Source organism: Aphidius gifuensis, linkage group LG3 (genome assembly GCF_014905175.1).
Source record: "Aphidius gifuensis isolate YNYX2018 linkage group LG3, ASM1490517v1, whole genome shotgun sequence".
NCBI lineage: Eukaryota > Metazoa > Arthropoda > Insecta > Hymenoptera > Braconidae > Aphidius > Aphidius gifuensis.
This window is the reverse complement of record NC_057790.1, coordinates 14,041,296-14,058,865: the sequence shown is the minus strand read 5'-3', so window position 1 is coordinate 14,058,865 and position 17,570 is coordinate 14,041,296. Positions and strand designations below refer to the sequence as shown.

The 17,570-nt window shown below is 27.7% G+C and overlaps 1 protein-coding gene and 1 non-coding gene across 2 annotated transcripts; both read right to left on the bottom strand.

The window, feature by feature from the left end:
* Window positions 1–1,770: 1,770 nt before the first annotated feature.
* LOC122852020 lies at window positions 1,771–2,347 on the bottom strand. The gene is made up of 2 exons (XM_044151571.1): window positions 2,250–2,347; window positions 1,771–2,147 (listed from the first exon to the last, which is right to left on the bottom strand). The coding sequence occupies exon 2, from the start codon at window positions 2,136–2,138 to the stop codon at window positions 1,797–1,799; it is 342 nt and encodes a 113-aa protein (XP_044007506.1). The 5' UTR covers window positions 2,139–2,147; window positions 2,250–2,347; the 3' UTR covers window positions 1,771–1,796.
* Window positions 2,348–4,027: 1,680 nt separating this feature from the next.
* Trnay-gua lies at window positions 4,028–4,126 on the bottom strand. Its single transcript has 2 exons — window positions 4,089–4,126; window positions 4,028–4,063 (listed from the first exon to the last, which is right to left on the bottom strand). It is a non-coding gene; the product is annotated as a tRNA-Tyr (tRNA).
* Between the last annotated feature and the right edge of the window lie 13,444 nt (window positions 4,127–17,570).

Here is a 17,570-nt window from a genome sequence, read left to right as displayed (position 1 = left end):
ACTACCCGATTAATATTTTAAAAGTGAATACATTGAGAATCGAGTGCAACATTACAACAGGAGCTTACGTGAATCAACAAAAAGTTCATACAATATATAACTTTTTTCCTGCTGTACCACCTGGTTATAAAATAATTGAAGTACCAGCTAATCCAATTTATTTACCGATTACTGTTAAAACCATTGATCATTTACAATTAAAAATTGTTGATCAAAACGGAAAATTAGTGAATTTCCGTGGTGAAACAATAACCATTACGTTACACGTAAAATCATAGGAATGGGAATTTGCTTCAATTCACGCGCTATAAAACGTGGGGCATCGTATAAAAGCAGCACATCATGGACACCTCCAGTCAGTCTGAATCGAGCAGTCAAGAAGTTGACATCTCAGAATATAAATTACCTGCAGAGTCTAGGTCTAAAAAGTAAAAAAATTTTGGAACTTTAATTGATAAATATAACTTGTCTTAATTGTTTTACACGTCAAAATACGATATAAACGCGCCAGTTCAATTTAACAATGAAATATACAACTATGAGCTACATGCTCATCAGTAATTTGGATCAACCAGTTTCGAGAATAGTAATGAAATAAGAATATCAATTCAGAATCAAGATTTGTTTGTTCTACCATCAAAAAGCTACATACGTATGAGTGGAAAATTAACGCAAGAACATGTTGCTGTAAATGCAGAAGATCCACTTGCTGATATTTATCCTTTAACGTTAGTAAATAATGCTATGTGTTTTTTGTTTGATGAAATGCGTTATGAATTAAATGGAGTTTTAATTGATAAATCAAAGAATGTTGGTATAACATCTACAATGAAAAATTATTTGTCATTAAGTTCAAGAATGAATTATGAAAATGCAGGGTGGATAAATCAAAATGGTATGAAATTGATGAATGATGATGGATATTTTGATATATGCGTTCCATTAAATATAATTTTTGGCTTTGCTGAAGATTATCAAAAAATAATTGTCAATGCGAAACATGAACTCATTATGATACGATCACGTTCAAATTTGAATGCGATCGTACGAGATAATGAGAGAGTTCCTAATATGCCAGAATTTGATTTAAAACTTACAAAAATTGAATGGCTTGTACCGTATATAATGTTATCAAACAAAAATAAAATTGATATAATGAAATATATACAAAAAGATCCTGTCATTTCTATTGGATTTAGATCGTGGGACTTATATGAGTATCCATTGCTGCCACAAACAACTCATCATATATGGACAGTGAAAACTGCAACTCAACTGGAAAAGCCACGTTATGTTATTCTTGGTTTTCAATCAAATAGAAAAATGATTGGCAAAAGATGTAACACATTTTGATCATTGTAAAATAACAAATGTTAAACTTTATCTTAATTCTCATATTTTTCCATATGGGAATTTGAATCTAGATATTGAAAAATCAATTTGCTTTATTATATGATATGTATGCTAATTTTGCAGAGTCTTACTATGGCTCAAAAATAGATTTAGTAACAAAAGATAATTTTATTAAAAAATCTCCATTAATTGTTATTGATTGTAGTAAACAAAATGAGTTTTTGAAGACTGGTGCTGTAGATGTACGCTTGAATTTGAATCAAAAGAAAAATTTTCCTCAAGGAACGACAGCATATTGCTTAATTTTACATGATAAAATAATTGAATATAGACCAATAAGTGGAATAGTACATAAGTTAACATAAATTATTTGTAACCTATGGTTTTAATTAAATAAAACAAACGAAAATAATTTGATTTAGTGTATTTATTTATTTATTTATTCACATTTCCTCATCATCATCGAAATCACGTAGATCATATGTACTATCATCTAATATTACATCTTGGTTATTTTCACCATCAAGAACCATGGTTAGTGTTCCTTTCTTGACAGCATTTTCTAGCTCCTTAAATTCTTGATCATCTTGATTGAAATGTGTAGCAAATCTTTTTGGTAGATATGCATAATTTTCATTGTTGATTTCAACTGTTAGCGCTGGACCATACTTTGATGTTGGAAATCTCGCTACTTTAGTAATTTTATAAACTACTTTTCTTTTTAAATCTTTCAATGATTTGCGTTCGTTAGCTTTTTGAAGTTTTTTTGCTTTTGCAAAACCCATTTTTAATATCTGTAAATGGAAAAGTTATTTTAGTTAACAAAATACATTATTGAAAAACATTGAAAGTATTGATAAGTTAATAAAAATTTATAAATATATGGTAAAACTTACTTGTTGGTTTCTAAGACTGGGCGCACTACAGCTGATGGACTGAACGATGAGTGATGCTTAGTCTCTGTGCACGAGAATATATACTAAATCTCAGGTCCCCCACCAACGTTCCCTTCTCTTTCACTAACGTGGGGGAAGTTGTGATTTGGTTAATATTTTGTTGGAGGAGGGAAAACAGGTTATGCTTTTCTACTTAAGTTTAAACGGGGAATTGTGATTGGTTGATATTTTGTGGGGAAGGAAAACCAGGTGATGCTTATCCCGACTAAAATTTTTTCTTCTTAGAAAAGTTTTTACTTTCTATTATTCTAATCTTTAATCTTTTTCATTTATAACAATAGATGTGAAAATATTCTTTTGAGAAAAGCTAATAATTCCTGTTTGAACATGTTTCAGTATATTTTCTAAATTTAATCCATTGTTGTCAGATGATTCATCAATTTTTATAACAATGAAATCTAGTCAGTATTTTTTCCTTTTTTAAATGTTAAAAATGTTTGTTTCTATTATTTTTTATTATACAAACTAAATCTTTATTTTTTTTATCTTATATTCTAAGAAAGGAAGGATGATTCTAAAAAATTATCAATTTTTAAAAATTTGGTTTATTCATTGATAAAATTTAATTCTCCATTGTCAGTTACTTCTTTACATTTTAAACAATATTTTTCTAGTACATAATAAGATATTCCAACTTCATCTTCACAATCATTTTGTATTGGATGTTTTTTACATCGTTTTAATTTTGAAATTGTTGGATTTGAACGTTGTTCTACTGATAATTTTTCCCAAATTTCATCAATTTGATGTGATGCAAATTTTATAATAGCCATCACTGGAAGTGCAGCAATATCTTTTTGTGTCAAGTCAGTTATATTTTCAACTGCACAAAAATGTAAAATGGATTTTTTCATGTTGGCTCTTGTTGAAAATTTTTTAATATACCAGTATTTGTATCTCTGTGCATTTTCATATGCACATTTGTAAGAACTGCATAAAGGATGTGAATTCACATGTCGTATTGCTGGATGTTCCATCTCTAATATTTTTATATCTGGACATCCTAGGTCTTCCAAATTGAAAATTGTCATTGGATTAAAACGTAAAATAAATGTTAACCATTTTTTTCTATCTTCACCTATGACAAATAAATAATTAAACTTTCCAACTAATTCTTCAATGATTATTGTTGATACGTTATTATATTGATCACAACCAGCTTCCCAAGATATCCCATGATTATTTTTTTTCACAATTATTCACAGTTTTTTTATATTCTTCTGTTAGATGTGATTTTTCACAAGGTGGTTTGAATATTTTTATAGTTGGTGAAGATCTTGAATTTACAGGTTGGATAACTAACTCTTTTACAACAAATAAACCTTGAGGTTCTTGAAATCCATGAAAATCAATGAATGCTGACATTTTGTTTTAATATATTAACTCAACTCAACTCGACTGTATAGTGACCAGTTCTGAACTGATGATATTCCTTTTATACCTCTGGATATTCACTCCCCTCTTTTTCCATCCCTTCCACTTCCTATTTACCCCCTCCACAACTTATTTTATAAACATCAAATAGATGATGAAATAATGGAATTATTTACAATACTTTCTGTAATTTGTCTTGATGATGCAAGAGCTAAGGTTCCAACCTATAAAATGATTGGTCCTCAGTTCAAACCATCATCAAGACAAATTTTTTTTTTTTTTTTTTTTTTTTAATTCCATCAACATCGTTTTTATATGAATAAAAATAGAAAAAAAAAAAAAATTCCTTCGAGCCGGATTCGAACCAGCGACCTCTGGATGTCTCTCATATTTTAATCAAACCAATTACAGTCCATCGCTTCTACCAACTGAGCTATCGAAGGCAATTTAGTTTTTCATTAAATAATATTTGAAGGAATATTCTTTTACCGACAGGGAATAGCATAATCTCTTGTTTGTTTCAGAGGATAGCGTGCCAAACTCTCATGCCAAAGGTCTGAGTTCAAATCCCGGTTAGGGAAAATATTTTTTTTCCATTAATAATAATAATAACACGAGATGGCGTCTTTTAAAAACCAAAGATGACATTTAAAAAAATCCAATATGGCGTCTTGCGAAAAAAACCAATAGGGCGTTGTAAAAAAAAAAATCCAATATGGCGACAGACGGAAACAATATAGCGTCGTGTGAAAAATGGGACCCGGGAATTTCGAAATTTCAAAAATTTAAAATGGCGTCTTATAGAAAAACCAATATGGCGTCTTATGGAAAGCCAATATGGCGTCTTATGAAAAATCGGACCCCCCCCCTGTGGCGATTTGACCTGATTAATTAATTAATCAATCCAATTAATTAATTCAAGGACCCCCTGCAGCGATTTGATCTAATTAATTAATTCGCGGACCCCCCGGGGAGATTTGATCTAATTAAATTAATTCGCGGACCCCCTGGGACGATATCCGCGAAATCAACCGCGGGGGGGAGGCACAGCGGGGGGGGGTGGTCCAGAACTGTCCTATATATACTACTAAAGATGTAGCTAAGTGAAAAATGTACCTAAGGAATTGATTTTGCTAAAAAAATTATGTTTCGAGCAATATTAGTTACATGATTCTTTGGCAACATTAATTCTTTAGCTACGTCTTTTCCTTAGCAACTGCTTTCCCCTGGCCATTTTTTTTTTTTTTTTTGAAAATTACATGTTTTCTATTTATTAAATAAATAAAAATCTCAAGGACAAGCAGTAAAAAAAAAGCTAAGGAAAAGAAGCGAAAACAACAGGAAATTAAAAATCCTTAAAAAAATTCCAAAGAAAAACAGTAGCTAAAGCAAAGATGTAGGTAAGGAATTAATGTGTCTAGAAATATTATGTTTTAAGAATATTTCCTTAGTTACCACTTTTTCTTAGACATTTGCATTCTTTAAAAATTCAATTACATGTATTTTATTTATTCAATAAATGAATATATATATAGGACAAGCAGTAGCTAAAGAAAAAATGTTCACTAATCAATGTGTCTAGAAAAATTACGCTTTAAGCAACATTAATTCCTTAGCTACATCTTTTTGTGGGACGTTTTTTTTCTTAGCTGCATTTATACTTAAGCTGTAAGCCGTAAAATATCAATTTATTCAATAATAGAATTACAAGCAACCGTGTTTATTAAGGCAAATACTATAACACTGAGTTTACCAAAATGATTTACCAGTAGATCCTACCAGTAATTTTCTACTAGAATTTTACATAAGAAATTTTACTCGTAAATAAAAAAATTTTACTCGTAGATTATTGGTAGTTCCTCCCTGAGATAATTATGAGCATTTGCCGGTAGAAAATTTTCTTGGATTAAGAAATTTTCTTCGTTCAGAAAAATTATTTAAAATTGAGAAAAAAAAATGTTTCGACAAAATAAAACAAAATAAATATCATCGGAACGCAAATCAAGAATAACGGATAGTACTCTGATAAAAAAATTAATCGGTTGTATCCAAATTGTAACGCAGGTGTAATAGCCTTTCATTGAAAATGCCATCACTTTAAAAGAGAATTTATTTAAAACATTTCAATGAAATTGATATACAATGAAGAACCATTTAGTTTATACTGAAGATGTCCAAAAAATTAATGATAATTCATCAAACTTCCAATGAGGAAAAAAAAAGGTTTGAAATAAACTACACATATTCTTGAATGAAGATAGTTTCTTAAACAGAGAAAAATAATCTTATAAGAACACAGAATCTTTCCCATTCTGAGTCATGGGTAAAAAGAGATAACTTGCTTCAAATGCCAAAATATAAATTGAACACAATTATCTTGGATTTAATTAAACATGATTATATTCATATTTAATAATAAGAGTTTGAAAAAGCAAAAAAAAGAGTTTTAAGTTTTAAAAAAAAACACATTAAATAAAATTTTCAAACGACTGTTAGGTATCAACATGTTTTAATAATGAACAGTCGTATCTCAAATCGAGATATTATTCGTTCCGAACCCTGGTAGAAATTTCATTTTCAAATCGAAGTAGCGAGATACGAAAATAACCTTGGTGCGAGTTAGATTTTGCCTTTATTTTACTGTAAAATCGAAGTAAGCGTAAACGCAAAAAAAAACACAATATTGCAACAAATAGACTATTGTGAAGCTTAAAAAGCATATGACAACTTTAATCTAGTTTCATTGATTAACATAGTCACACGTGATCTGCGACTACTGTCATTCAAATATTAATTTTTTTAATTTAAACATCAAATTTGACAGATGCAAGAGAGTATAGGTAATAAGGTACATGAAGATTCATTCAGGTTATGAAGTGGTTCTCATCTTTGTTGTAAAAAATATACCTAGTTTGCCGTATGTGTGTTTTTACTGGCAGTTTTATATATAGGTATATATGTATAATGTATATATATTTATTTATTTATTTATTATTTTTTTTGATGATGAATCCTTTTCAATATTAATTAACTTATTAATTATTTTTTTTTTAGTTTGTATATTTATTGTTGATAATGGCTCTGATACTGGTGATTGCCCAACCTCAAAATATTATATTAATATAAAAAAATATTAAAATTGCATGTTGTTTTATTTTTATACTTTGATGTAAAATGAAATACAAGTTAGCTTGGATTATATGATGATGAGAATGATGGTTGTATTTTATTATATCAAAGAAAATGATTGTACATACTCAACATTACCTGATATATTGTGTATCTGAATACCAGGTGAAAATGTTTCATAATTTTAGAAAAAGATGAAAATAATATAATAATTTTTATTACTTTGAATTAATATATCAAAAACTTCATTTATAAATAATATGGAATTGAATAATAAAAAAGAAATGTAAAAACGAATGAATTATATAATATTAATTATATATAATAACTATATAATTAATGATATAATAATTATAATGATATAATAATCAATGATCCTCTTCATCGTTATTATATTCTTCTTCTTCTTTTTCTTCTTCTCCTTCTCCTACTTCTTTTTCTTCTTCTTCAGCGATATAATCAACAAATGATTTTTGTTTTTTTTATTAGTCTTTTTTTTGCTTCCATGACTATCCCAGTCTGAAGCTCGTGATAAACAATCACTCAATAATGTCAAGCACTTAGGGCCTGAATTTCCAAATTGTTTACGTTTACGTTCCAAAACATCTGAAAAATTAATTTTTAAATGTAATATTATTGTTATTGATATAATAATAACGATATACTAATTATATATATATTTACCTAAAATACATTGTTTCAAGAATGGCATCATCATCATCATCATCATCATCAGCTTTCTAATATATGTTTTAGTTTTTGTATTAGGTTAAAAAAAAAAAAAGGTTGAGCAGGAGCACTCTTGTTTGATTATAAAAAATTTTCTTCATTCAAGAAAATTCAGTTTTAACATGAAACATATAAATAAATTTCCGACTGGCATATTTTTTAGTTACAATTACGATATTCTAATTTAAATCGCGGAAATCTCGCTGAAAACGGATAAAATACTGCTTTTCCTTGAAAATTTTAATTTTTCAAAAATAAAATTACATGTAAATTATTTATTTATTAACAAAAAATGTCCAAGGAAAAACAGTAGCTAAGGAAAAGATGGAGGTAAGGAATTACAGTTGCTGAAAGAATATGTTCTTAGCAACATTATTTCCTTGAACCATATTTCTCTGGCAACTCTAATTTCTTAGATACATCTTTTCCTTAGCTACTTATTTTCTTAAATTGAGAAAGTAATCTTTTTAATCGCATAAAATTTTTCTCGATATGCTAATTTTTTCTTCATTTGAGACTTTAGTTTCTTCCACAAAATTTAAGTAAACATTTAAGTCAGACAACATAATATTTTTAATAAATTACTTATTAGGTTCGAATAAATAATATTTTTAATTAATTACTTATTAGGTTCGAATAAAATATATTTTTCCTCAAATTGAGAAAATTTTGATCTCAATCAAATGACATGAATTACAATTAAATTCAATTTTATATCACCTACACACAGCATTCTTTCTGATTATATCGACATTTTTTTTGAAACAAGTAGTTTTATGGTTCACTTTAATTTTCTTGAATCAAGATTTATTTTTTTTGGTACAATCTTGAAAAATATTCTATCAATTTTTTGCTTCAAAAGAGCTCATTCTCTCCAATTGAGACAATGACGACTTTCCTCAGGTTATTTTTTAATTTCGTGAAATTATCAAGGGGTAAAATTATTAGTAATATTTCTTGCTCAAAACGATTCACTTTTTACCTTTTTTCTTTCGTTTTACGATAACGAAACTCCATTTAATTTTTCGGACGATTTGGACTACTGTTTTCCTCATTTTTTTCTGTTTCATAGTACACGAACACATTTATATTTTGTCTATTTTTTTCTTGAATTGAGATAAAAATTATATTATTCAATTCATTTTGTCAATGTAGCTACTGCTAGCTCGCAAGATTAAAGTATAAACTGTTTTTACAAGTTATTAAGTATACTTTGATTTTTTTTGGTCACCACCATCATGTACAATGCATGCTGTGGGGAACGTACTTCCACATACTATTCATCTACTTTTTGATTTATTATCAATCAAAAAGATTTCATTTCTGTTTTTTTTGAATTTATAAATCCAAATTAGAAAATTCATAATGATAATAATAATCTTAATTAGAAAAAAATTGATTTTAATTCAATTAGAATAATAATTTTTTGAATAAATATTTTTTTCCATTTGAGAAAGCAATCTTTTCTACGGTCCTTGAAAGAATATTAAATTAATTCTGATCGACCAATTTTTTTTTCATTTGAGATTATAATTCTTCTTGTGGACCTTTTATAGGTTTTTTTAGAAACATTTTCTTTGCATGGATTTTCAAAATATTTTGGTTCAACGCCAGAATTTTTCAAGTGATTCGTTGCTTGATTGTTTCGATTTTTTTTTCCTTCAATTTCCAAATTGAGTTTATTTTAATCAAGTGATTTTGGTATTCTTAAAAAAAAAAATTAAATACTTACTGTCTTACACAATGTTTTTTCGTTCTGATTTCAAATCGTTTAATTGTAGTTTTTTCGCAATCGAATCGTAATGAAATTGATTTGTTTTAACGATCGATAATTTTTTATCATAAAATTTATTGTATCAAGTATTGCATACATATTGAAATCTCAATTGAAGAAAATTTCTTTTCTACTTGAGAATTTCCGAGTGAATGTACAGTTGATTATTGAAAAATATGAAATATAAAAGTTTTAAATCTTAATGCATTTATTTACGCTCTACATTCCAATTGATTGGAACTTTTTACGTCAAAATGGAATTTTTTTTTTTTTTTATTTCAGAAAATCATGATTTTATCCATACTTATATTCACATCTCTAAATTTTCCAATAAATGATTACAAGGATTATTTTCTTGGAATAAGATTCTCTCTTTTCTTAAGCGCCCTTTACAATATCAAAAAAATATATAAAAACGATGTTAACCTGTCGTTTTTTTTACAATAAATATAGGTTCAATATGATTTTTTATTATACTAAGGGGGTGCCTTTATGCCTTCATCTAAAGAATGAATTTTTATTTTTATGAATTTTATTTTTGTTTATATAGAGAATAAATTAAAGGTGCCAGATGAGTGCCCGAAGGCTGCGACTGAAATACCATGTAATACTGGGTTTATACTAACTTGCCAATTTTTTTTTTCTCTGATAAAGGCTTAAGGGCGCCCCCTTTAATCATAAAAAAACATAATGTGATCAAAAAATATAATCATTTCTAATTTGATCACATTATGTGATTTATTTCTTGATTACATTAATAGAATAATCACATAATGTGATCAAAAAAAATAAAAGTGTTTTCAAATTAAAATGGGATCAATAAATAAATCACATAATGTGATCAAAAATATGAATGTGATTTTTGAACGAAATTTTTGCCTGCTACTGTACAAATCCCAGCCAATCACGGCCAAGTTGTGTTCGGGAAAACACTCGGATAAATGTGTATTGTGTTTGTGTGAATGTATGGTGCTTGTTGTGACAGCTGTTTATTTAGTTGTAAACCCGTGTAGGAGACTACAACACGGCCATGCAACGGCCGATGCATGGCAAAATTCTGCCATTAATGGGCCACTCGTACGCCAGGCCTGGCGCGTTACACCGTTCTAATATTAGCTGCCATTATTGGCCCATTAAAATTTGGCAAGATTGGCCCATTAACATTTGCCAAGATTGGCCCATTACTTGTGAATTCAATTATTTTTATAAATAAAAATAAAAAAAATATTTTTTTTTTCAATTGCATATATAGATTATCGAGTCCAACTCTGTTTTTTTTTTATAATAAATGTTTTTTTCCCTGCCTCTCGCCGGGCGCAAACTTTCGACCGAATACCTAAACCTACACTAAACCCATGCTTCAACTAACTGAGCCACGAGCGCGATATATATATTTGTGAAGTTTTTTGTTCTCTTGTAGTAATTAAGTTTACTCGTAGACTTGGTAGACTTTTTTGAAGATGATTATTCAAATACAAATATATTCATTTATTCATTTAATTTTAATGCTCCATTGTTGATTTTTTTTTTTTTCTATTGTCTTGTTTTTTTTTTTGTCAAAAATTAGCTGATGGTTGGTAGCCATTAATGGCCAGTCATAAATTTGCCATAAATTGGCCGATGAACGATAGCCATTAATGGCCAGCCATGAATTTGCCACGAATTGGCCGATGAACGACAGCCATTAATGGCCATTCATGAATTTGCCATGAATTGGCCGATGACCAGCAGCCATTAAATGGCCAGCCACGAATTTGCCATGAATTGGCCGATGAACGGCAGCCATTAAAATTTTTTTTCAAAACATTATATTTCTAAGGAAATTTTTTTTTATGAAACAATATTTGCTAAAGATATATATATTATAATAAAATAGTTGCTAAAACAGAGCTACTTTCACAAAAACTAAATTTATTTATCACGGAAAATTTATCAGTTCAATTAGAATTATAAGACTAAGAATATTTTTTTAAATCATATAAAAATAGATTTTTGACTTTGTCTAAATACTTGAGTGGAAGTGAGAAAAAATATTTTCTCTAATTTTTTCTTTTTTTTTATCTTTTTCACACTTTTTAAAAATATTACGTTTTCGCAAGCCATCCGCAAAAGGTTTCTAGTTTTGCTGAGAATATACCTTAACCCGCGTCACCAATCGTACAAGTTGAAAACTGAAAAATTTTGTTCTTACTCAAAGTACAAGTCAGTCTCAATAAAATGAATAAAAACAAAAGTATAAATAAAAAAACATTGTAGGATATATATTTATACTTTTCTTTACCTAAAGTTTTTTGTTATATCAAGCCAATAATTTATTTCATTAAAAAATTCGATTTATAATAATTGAATCTTATTTATTCTATTCAGGCTAACTTGGACTTCAAGGGAACATGATACTGATTTCTGTTTTACCATGGACGATGAATGAAATTAAATTTTCGAACATGGTTTTTTTGAAATTGAGTGTGTAGAAAATTCTGAAAATTTAAAATGAAATGTAAATTAGTACCTCCGAGGGCGCTTGAGTCCAATTTTGTCAAAGTTCTTATTTTTTGAAAAATTTCGAATTGTTTTTTTCATTTCTCGGGAAAAAAAATGTTCAAACATTGTTTTTTTTACAACGAGTGTATAGACAATTATAAAAATTCAAAAAGAAATGTAGAGTAGTACTTCTGAGAGCACTTGAGTCCAATTCTTTCGATATTCTCTTTTTTTTGAAAAATTTTAAATGATTTTTTTTCATTTCTGGGGAAAAAAAAAAATTTCAAACATGATTTTTTTGAAAACGGGTGTAAAGAAAATTCCAAAAATTTGACAGAAACTCGCAGGCACTCAAGCCCAATTTTTTCAAAATTCTCATTTTTTAAGGAATTTTAAATGTTTTTTTTTCATTTCTGACGGGAAATAAAATTTCAATCATGAAATTTTCCAAAATAAGTCAATAGAAAATTCTAAAAATTTGACAGGAAATGTAAGTCCCTCCAAGGGCATTTGAGTCAGACTTTTCCAAAATTCTAATTTTTTAAAAAATTTTTAATATTTTTTTCATTTCTTTTAAGTTCTAAAAATTTAAAAGAATGAGGCCGTCAATGTGACAATATAAACAATTATGTAACGTCACAAAAAAAAAAAAAAAATACAATATACTTCGTTAATTAAAAATTAACTTAAGAAATAAAAAGCAATAATAAATTTTTCTTAATTGTGTAAGTAGAAAAACCGTGAAAATTGGCATCACATATAACCATAAAAATAGAAAGTCAGTAAAAGACCGAAAACTTAATTTTGAGGTTAGTTTATATATTTAAATGTGTCCTCAATAATAATCTTAGTGATAAATTAATGACAATTCATTTCATTAATATAAGAGACCAAATGAAATCTACATAATTTGCTTTATAAAATGATTATTATTATCATTTTTTATTTGAACAATTGCTGTAATAGTTCACTTCTACCAGATAGAACTTTTGTTCTAGGAAATTTTTAAATTTGAAAAAAGAAAAAAAATTCTTGTTATAAATAGAAAACTTCTTGTTAAAAGACGAAACAATTCTTGAAACATGACAGATTTAGATTTGAAATGAACCTAAAATAGATTTGGAAAAAGAAAAATTATCCTTGTAATGATAATAATACTTTTTGAAATAAATGCTAAGAAGATCTTGAATTGGGACGCATACTTCTTAAAAAAAATCTTTTTGTTCTCACTTCATGAACAACAGTTCTAAATTTTAGAACGAGGCTTCTTGGAAATAATCTAAAATGGCCTTGAATAGAGACGCATACTTCTTGAAAAAGATCTTTTTGTTTTCACCTCAAAAACAACAGATCTAAATTTTAGAACAAGTCTTCTTGGAAATAATCCAAAATGGCCTTGAATTTAGACGCATACTTCTTGAAAAAAATCTTTTTGTTCTCACTTCAAGAACAACAGTTCTAAATTTTAGAACAAGGCTTCTTGGAAATAATCAAGTTGTGTCTGGAATTGAGAACAAAAAGATTTCTATCAAGTCAAAATTAGATTCAATTCAAGAAGTGAATTACTACTGATTTAAATAAATAAAAAAATCATTTATTTAACATTATTTTTGTTAATTACCAGAAGTACAGTACAACTTTACATTGTAAACCATATTTTTTTTTTCTAAACTAATTACCTATGAGGGGAACCGAGCCCTTAACCGACGCAAACCACGATATCTTAAACCCAACGACTCCCTCACCGAGCCACAAGCGCATGTACATGACGGGACGAAAATTTCTGTTCTCATGAAACATGACATTTAAGAACAAAAATTAAATCATATTCTAATTAAAAAAAATCAAGTTTGATAATTAATACTTACGAAAAATATAAAACTAAATGATATAAAAAAAATTAATATAAAAAAAAATTAATAGAAAACTAATCTTTAGTCGGTATTCTTCTTTTATATTATTATCATATTATTATTAAAGTAATACAAACATCGAAAAAGAATATTTTATTATGTCTGACAAATTGTCTTATGATATATGTAAAGAAAAAATATGAGCAAAACATTTTTCTTTTGACTTGTTAACAAAATTAACTTTATTTTGAATATGACGTAATCTTTCTTTTTAAATGTCGTGCTTTATACAACAGAAATTTTCGTCCCGTCATGTACATGCGCTCGTGGCTCGGTGAGAAAGTCGTTGGGTTTAAGATATCGTGGTTTGCGTCTGTCAAGGGTTCGGTTCCCATCATAAGTAATTGGCTTAGGAAAAAAAAATATGGTTTAAAATGTAAAGTTGCACTGTACTTCTGGTAATTAACAAAAGTAATGTTAAATAAATAATTTATTTATTTATTTAAATCAGTAGTAATTCACTTCTTGAATTGAATCTAATTTTGACTTGATAGAAATCTTTTTGTTCTCAATTCAAGACACAACTTGATTATTTTCAAGAAGCCTTGTTCTAAAATTTAGATCTGTTGTTCTTGAGGTGAAAACAAAAAGATTTTTTTCAAGGAGTATGCGTCTAAATTCAAGGCCATTTTGGATTATTTCCAAGAAGCCTTGTTCTAAAATTTAGACCTGTTGTTCATGAAGTGAGAACAAAGAGATTTTTTTTAAGAAGTATGCGTCTTAATTCAAGACGTTTTTAGCATTTATTTCAAGAAGTTTTATTATCATTACAGGGATAATTTTTCTTTTTTCAAATCTTTTTTAGGTTCATTTCAAATCAAAATCTGTCATGTTTTAAGAATTTTTTTGTCTTTTAACAAGAAGTTTCCTATTCATAACAAGAACTTTTTTTCTTCTTTTAAAACTAAAAATTTCCTAGAACGAAGATTCTATTTTCAAGAAGTTTTGTTATCAAATATAGAATTTTTTTTTTACAGTGTTGTCATCAAAAGTTTTTGAAATTTATCAAATCAGCTCATGAAGTTTAAAGTAAGTTAGGATAACTTTATGTCCACTTATTATCGTCATGTATCTTAATTCCTTAATATAATGAATTTATTTTAGATTCAAATCATACTTATTTTTCAAAATACTAATAATAACTATATACATCATACAGATAATAGGAAAAAATTATTTTTACCAATTGGACTTCACAAGATAAACAATACCAGGATCTGAATTCTTGATTTTGATATAGTGCTGAACGGCTGGTAAATTGTCATACAGCTGGTGGACCTGTTGGGTGATTCAGCAAAAAAATAACACAATTAAAAGTAATACTTGCAAATTGAATTTATGTTGTTTTTTCAAAATTTTTATGTTGAAAGAGTCAATTTAACAGAAAATAATAGTCTACTATTTTTAACTATAGATACACCGAGTGCCTAGACAAGTTTGAATTATGATAAAATGATGGATCAAAAAAGTATATTTTGCTGTTTGGAGAATCAGATTTTTTTTAACTGTTAGATAAACATTGGTTTGTTCAATCACAAAAAACAAAAGTGACTCTTAATTCATAATCAACATTTTAATTGTTGGATTAAGACAGTTTCTTGTTTATTACTAAACTAAAAAATGCATTCTCATAAATAACTCGATAAATTATTATTTTAAATAATAAAATTTAAAAACAATTATAAATTGATGAATTTAATTTTTAATTTGCATGACAACTACATTCTCCGATCGACACTTGGTCTTACCGATCGAAGTATAAATTTTTAGTCATACTACTGAAAATCTATAGATGGAGCGCACGGCAACCCGACATATACCAAAATTGAGTATCATGTCCCCTTAAGTAGAAAGAAAAATTTTTAATTTCTAACTCGTACAATTTGTTTTGCGAGTTAAAGCATAGGTGTTTAATTTTAGATGGGTACACTGTAAAAAAAAAAAAATTAGTTTTACTATAAAAAAACAATTATTTTTACTATTTTTTCTGGTACTCCGGGACGTTTTCGAAAAAATAATAACATGTACTATGCACATAGTAAAATTTTTTTATCCTAGTATAGTTCACAATGTTTCAATTGGAAAAGATACGATGTATCTTGTTAAGAAGTACTATGTTGCATAGTCAAGTCTAGCGTTAGTTAAATCTACTACTACTATTTTGCATGGTGAGATTTACGATGTACAATAGTACATTTCATTATATTTCATTTGTATTTTCGATAAAAAAAAACAAAATTATTTGTTTATTTAAAAAATAACTTTAAATTATTCATTATAATTATTATTATCATTATACATGTTTCTCAACTTGGCTATTTCTTGACTTAACTCGGGATTCGAACCCGGGTTTCTGGAGTTAAACTCCGATGGTTTACCGAAATAGCCATTCAGATATAAAGCAGAAGAAGAACCGAAAATGTCTATATATATTTATTCCCTTTTATCCCCTTCTTCTTTCATGCTAACATAGTGAAATTAACTACAGATCTAATAACTTTTACCATTTTGTATATAGTAACAACTACGAATTGCATAGCACATTTTAAAGGTTTCCATAGTACGGTTCATTTTTCCAAATGTACCCTCACGGTCATGGTTAATTAGAACACACAACACACGGAGAGAAAAATATGAAAATTTCATATGCAGTATATGAGACTTTCATATACTGCATATGAAAAACTCTATTAGTACAATACCTGAATCAAATTGGTTTGTGAGATGCTCATTTTCTTTATTTTTTTTGGCCAAAAGCAATGGTCATATTTATTTTTAATTTTGGGGCCTTATTGAATTTAATATGCCTATTTTTGGACATGGCCAAATTCCAAATATTGACCGATCAATTCCGGCAATGTTTTAATTGACGACGCTTCATCTGTAGACTCTACGATATTTTTTTCAAATTTTTCGGTCGTTTATTTTTTTTTTTATTCAGCGATATGTAGTGTCACAATCTGTTTTTTCGCGATATTTTTTGAACCGCTGAACCGAATTAGTCGATGTCAAAACAAATTTAGGTTTTTTTTTTTTTCCAAAAACAGACATGATATTTTTTTTTTTTTTGGGGCCTTATTAGATTTAATATGCCTATTTTTGGACATGGCCCAATTCCAAATATTGACCGATCAATTCCGGCAATGTTTTAATCGACGACGCTTCATCTGTAGACTCTACGATATTTTTTTCAAATTTTTCGGTCGTTTATTTTTTTTTTTATTAAACAAAATGTAGTGTCAGAATTTGTTTTTGCAAGATATTTTTTGAACCGCCGAACCGAATTAGTTGATGTTAAATAAAATTTATGTTTTTTTTTTTTTCTCAAAAGCAATTATCATATTTATTTTCAATTTTTGAGCCTTATTAGATTTAATAATCCCATTTTTCGATAGGGCCCAATTTCAAATATTGACAGATCGATTCCGGCCATGTATCAATCGATGACGCTTCATCTGTAGACTTTCCGTTATTTTTTTGAAATTTTTCGGTCATTTTTTTTTTTTTTTATTAAACAACAGAAAAAAACAACATTAGAAAATGAATCAAAACAAAAAAAATAGTCATTTATTTTACAATAAAATGAAAAAACAAATCAAACAACAAGATAAAAACTAAAAAATCCTACGGAACACTTAGGGTGCACCTTAGGGGACTTGACTATATTTTTTTAAATTTAAATTATATAGGATGGTATAAATTTACTAAATTTTTTTTCATTTGTCTACCATTTTTTATAATTTGTTTATTAACTATTGAATTATAATTTTATTACAAATATTTCGACAAATAGAATAGAAATACGAACATGAATACCTTCTTTATCTAATCTTTCTAAATCATTAATAATTTGGTTAAAAT

Coding starts and splice junctions, on each gene's coding strand:
- LOC122852020 (XM_044151571.1), bottom strand. CDS start 2,138: ATGGGTTTTGCAAAAGCAAAAAAACTTCAAAAAGCTAACGAACGCAAA.